The sequence below is a fragment of the Aplidium turbinatum genome, chromosome 2 (assembly GCF_918807975.1).
Source record: "Aplidium turbinatum chromosome 2, kaAplTurb1.1, whole genome shotgun sequence".
Taxonomy (NCBI): Eukaryota; Metazoa; Chordata; class Ascidiacea; order Aplousobranchia; family Polyclinidae; genus Aplidium; species Aplidium turbinatum.
In genome coordinates, this window is record NC_137473.1 from 37,250,162 (window position 1) to 37,255,145 (window position 4,984).

The 4,984-nt window shown below is 35.4% G+C and overlaps 1 protein-coding gene across 1 annotated transcript; it reads right to left on the reverse strand.

Annotated features, from left to right (window-relative positions):
• Positions 1-209: 209 nt before the first annotated feature.
• Positions 210-3,558, reverse strand: LOC145765393 (uncharacterized). Its single transcript, XM_082577210.1, has 4 exons — positions 3,419-3,558; positions 2,455-2,690; positions 1,821-1,911; positions 210-1,038 (listed from the first exon to the last, which is right to left on the reverse strand). The coding sequence occupies exons 1-4, from the start codon at positions 3,492-3,494 to the stop codon at positions 977-979; spliced, it is 465 nt and encodes a 154-aa protein (XP_082433336.1). The 5' UTR covers positions 3,495-3,558; the 3' UTR covers positions 210-976.
• Between the last annotated feature and the right edge of the window lie 1,426 nt (positions 3,559-4,984).

Consider the following 4,984-nt stretch of genomic DNA (forward strand, 5'->3'; position numbering starts at 1 on the left):
AGTGTCTTGAAAACAAAGGGATCAGAAAAACACTAAAAAAAATATCTTCTAAGAAGTTCTCAGTGTGAATATGTCTTTCACAATCTAGTTTGCAATCAAGTAAACACTACAGCTGCCTGTAGTTTTCACTTGACATAACCTTTTCGTTTCGATTTCCGACATAGACGACAGGTGCCCATGTTGTGATAACATTCATAGCAACTTTTGTTTGTTGTTTATTTCAAACAAATGTCAGTAATAATATAAATATGATGAAATGGACATTAACTTTACTGTAATTGGCATATCAGTTACATTGCCGGGGAAAAATGACTAACATAAGTTGTCGCAGTCACTTAGCCAAATTAACCCATTTATTTTTCAATGAAGTAAATTGATTAAGGTTAGACACATGATGTACAATTGTACAATGTTGGACCTTGTTCGATCAAAGTGAAAAGATAACCAAGGCAAGAGATGGCTTGAAGGCAATATTGAAGATTTATTAATTTGATAAAGTTTATTGGAGAAAACGGATTTTGTGAAAAACTTGCTGTTGTTGTGGGGCCTACGGCAAAGAAAGCTTTATCAGGTTATTAATATTGCACAAGCGCTTGTGCTAACACGAAGAAAATAATAACGGGGAAATGATAAGCATTGAAAGGTTATGTAATTATAAGCGGGATTTTGTGCTTCTTCGAGAGCTTTTAAGTTCTATCACGATCAGAAAATATGTCCTACTTGCCACTGCTTGAAAAGAAGTTGCCTACAGACTTTGACTAACTTAATTACAACGTGTTTTTGTAAGTCCGTAATCGCTTTAGCCATGGATTGTTGCCACAAAAGTAAAACCTTTAGCAACATATGTTATTGGTTGGGCCTTCAGCCAATGCAAGCATCGTTGATTGTCATCCCTGGTCACTTTGGGTTGTTAACGATGAAAACATATCTTCTTCAAAAGATGCACCCATGACGTCGGTGATTGTTAGTTTCTTTTTCAAAAAATGTTTACTCCTTCACTGAAGCAGTTTAAGGTAATGCGACACACGAGGCACAGATCTGCAAAAAAGAAAGGTTGGTTGGTATTGGATTTAGGTAAAATGCTTATTATTTTTGAAAATGTATCCAAATTTTCCAATGGTACCTTAAGTTGACGTTTGAAAAGTTAAAGAAGTTCCAAAGGTATAGTTCATTTCACAAATGCTAGACTTTTCCTTGATGCAATGTCGTAGCAAAAAAACATTCGCATAAGGCAAATGCTGATGCTTAGCTGAATGCTTATAGGCTAAAGTCTATAGCCTATAGTTTTAGTTTGTTGAGAATGATGCCTTGCTGCCATGAAAGCGTATCTGCCGTCTTCTACTGTTTATTAAAATTTCAAAGTAATTTTTGCTTTAACGTACTAAAAGGTAAAGGTGGTCCTATACTTGATTCAAGTGTCGGGTCTGAGAAGATAAAGTTCTCATTGTACTAAGCCTTTGGCACTAAAGAGAGTAGGATAGCCATTTCCTTTCTCTCGGCTGCCTTTTCTGCAGCAATTAAGGCCCACCCAATTTATTACACCCTAGGTAGAGGTGAGCGGCGCTTTCAACAACCAGCTTAAGCTGGGAGTCGAACCAGGTTAACGTAGGCCTACTATAACTTGAAAATCACATTTGACTAAGGTTTCAACTGAAGTTATAGACGTATAAAAAGGTGAACATCAATATTTATTCTATTTGACAGTTAGCGTATGTTTTTGTAACCAAGTTCCCAATCAATGTTATTCGATTTCTTATATAAATTTTTTAAGAAATATTACATAGTTTTTAGAACGTATGACGTAGGTATATGATACTCACTCGCATTTCTTCTTCCCTTGCATTTTCTTACTTTAAGTTTTCCATTTGATCGTCTTTTGCAAAATTTTTTACATAGGGAAGCAAGGTTTATCTTAAAAAATCACAAAGAAAATAGTTAATAAGATAAATTACCTTTTATTTTTTAATGTAATTTTTTTTATTGTAGCCTAAGTTTAAATATAAGGAATTATTCTCACTTCAAATTAAAGGGCTTAGCTTATAGAACCAGTTTTTGAGCAAGCATCTACCCTTTTTTTAAGACCCCCTTGCTTATGATTTCATTCCACTTGTGTAATTTTAGAATGATTTCCTATGACAATGTGTGTCATCTTTTATAAAATCCGAACAGTTTCATACAGACTAGATTTACTTGTAGAAGTTTAAAACCACTGATGGACGGAAGTCAGGTCACAGAGTTTGAGAGGAGACAATTTCTTTTCATGGATAGGCTACGTTACTGGGCTTTAAGCTATTTTGTCTACCAGCTGTCGCTCAACGAACCACTGTTCTGCATGCGTCAAAAGTAAAACTGTTGTCACTTGACATTTTTGTATTTGCGCCTTTCAGACAGACTATACCTTATCGCTTTGCATTATCAACGAATTTTTAGCGTTGTTAAATGATGCAAACTTACTTTAGCATCGACAGACAACCCCATGACCGCATCCATTTCCATAACATCTTCTATATCAGTTATAGATTCTGGAGTTGTAGATTCTGGAGTTGTAGATTCTGGAGTTGTAGATTCTGGAGTAGTAGTAGTGGTGGTGGTGATAGTTGTAGTTGTAGTTTTTTCTGTAGTTGTGGTCGTTTTTTCGTAGTACTGCTGACCCGCTCTTAAGGCAGCAAGAAGAGCTTCCACAATACTTGCTGCAAATCAATTATGAACTTACTTACGGTTTTTACTGTAATAGAGTGTTAAAACTCAAATCATTTTTTTAGTTGTTCTAATCAACTATAGTACCGAACGCAAATCATAGATTTTTAATGCGTATTGATTATTACCCGTTTACACGTAAAAAATATTATTGCATCTTTATCATCATGCCGTAAAAACTATAAAAATATAGAGAAAAACAAATTTTAAACCACCTATTGACAATTAAGTTCAACGGTTACAAACATTGGTCTATGAGCATGTAAGTTTCACCACTAAATTGAACAGTAACCAAAAAATAATCTGTGGGCTTTATCCAAGCAGAAATTAAACTTAGGCTACAAATAAAATAAATTAAATGAATAATTAACTGTATAAAGTTAAGTTTCTGGGCAGTCGATTGTAGCATCGAATAGACAGCGATAGACACGTGTTTCGCCCATGAGGCTGGGCTCATCAGTATCGCACCGTATTCTTGTCACTTGGGTAATCGACCGCCGCTTTACCAGTCAGTCAGTTACCAGTCAGACCGACGCTTTATCAGCCTTGTGCTGATGGCCGGGAAAAACACCCCTTCTTCACATGTATAAAGTTAAACTTATAAAATAAATAGATGAATATGACATCTATTACTGTATAGGCCCATATTGTTATCATTTGCCAATTATGTTGTTATAAATTGCAAAGTCTTCCTACCACAAGAAAAATAAAACAAACTCACAATGTCCAGACGGGGCTCCAGAAGTGCAGTGAAGACAGAGCAGAAGAATGCAAGCGCTGGTCAGTTCGAACCTCATACTGTGGCAGTTTAAAATATACCCAAATCGATTCAGCAAAATATCTTAAATAACACCTTTTTCTGAAAGAATGATTGTACATTTAACCTTATTGCCACCAATTAAAATTATGCTCAAAGTAAAAAAAAACACTTGAAATCAGAACAGAAAAAGCAAAGTAGCTTGACTGAAATTGGAAAAACGGTTCTAGTTTTTCACCTTACCCTTTATATGTTTTCATACTGAAATAAGTAAGCCATCGAGCCGCACGCTTTTTTATACGCGAATAAGCTGACTCATGGCAGCTTTTTTTCTCTGCGACATTTCAAATTCTTTGCAATGGCGCTGTGATCTGTTTGATTGACAAAATGTGAGGTTAGCAAATTAAAAATAAGTAACTTTTCTTTGAAACGATGAAGACAAGAGCAAAGTTATTTTCTTAATTTTAAAAGTACTTCCATGCTTCAAAACACTTCTTTGTCCCACAGATATATTAAATTGCCACACGGAACTTAATATTCATTTTATTTGCAAAATGCAAATACAAAGCGAACCTGTTTGACTGTATTAAGAACCTCACAGAACTATGAATAATTTTTTCTGTGCAAGAAAATATTACAGTCAATGATAAAGAGAACTTGTGGAATTGTTGGTTTTGTCATCCAGTAGAAGAGATGCTTTGTATCTGGTTTATCTCAGGATAAATGGGCGATTACAAATCAAGGAGCTAGTATGTCCCACTTAGGTCTTTTAATGGCCCGCTGTAGCATTCAAGAAAAGTCTACAAGATATCGTGACTTCAAAAGCGTTTAGCCAGAACTGAGTTTGATATTGCATCTTTTCCTGATTAGAATTTGATACAGTGTGATGTCTGATACTGTCAATCTGAGAACATGCTGCTTAAACTGAACTATTCTACCTTTTTCTAGACCTTTGCTATGTTGACGTGTATTGTTTTTGATATGATGGTCAGAAATAAAAAACAACTGAACTGAACTAAATTGAATCTGACACGATGTCCAGTGACACTTTAAAAAGACGGTTTCATTCCGTTGACGATAACACAGGCCAACAAAAAAGATAAAAAAATTTGTGTCTGCAATGTAAGATGTGATTTGGGGCATATTGAGGCTGCTGATTTCAAAAATCACATCAGATTTTACCTATCCCATCAGGTTTTTGAGATTTTTGCATGATATTTTTTCTCATAATATTGGCTTTTTGGCCGAAGTTTCTCTTACTGTTACCGTTTTATAAAGACCTTATGAGCCAATAGTGTTTGAAAATTTGTCATATTCATGGAAATGATTTTATTTTGTAACATTTGGAAATGTATGATGACACCATGACCATTGGAGTGACCGACCTACCTCCAGAAGGTATCCTACACTAGTCAGAAGCTCCCCTAGCTAGATGGTCCACTGCTCAAAAGAGTCACCTAGAGTTAGACCATCTGGCTAGTGGACCATCTGTCTATGGTAGACCATCCAACTTTTGTACCTTCTGAGAAC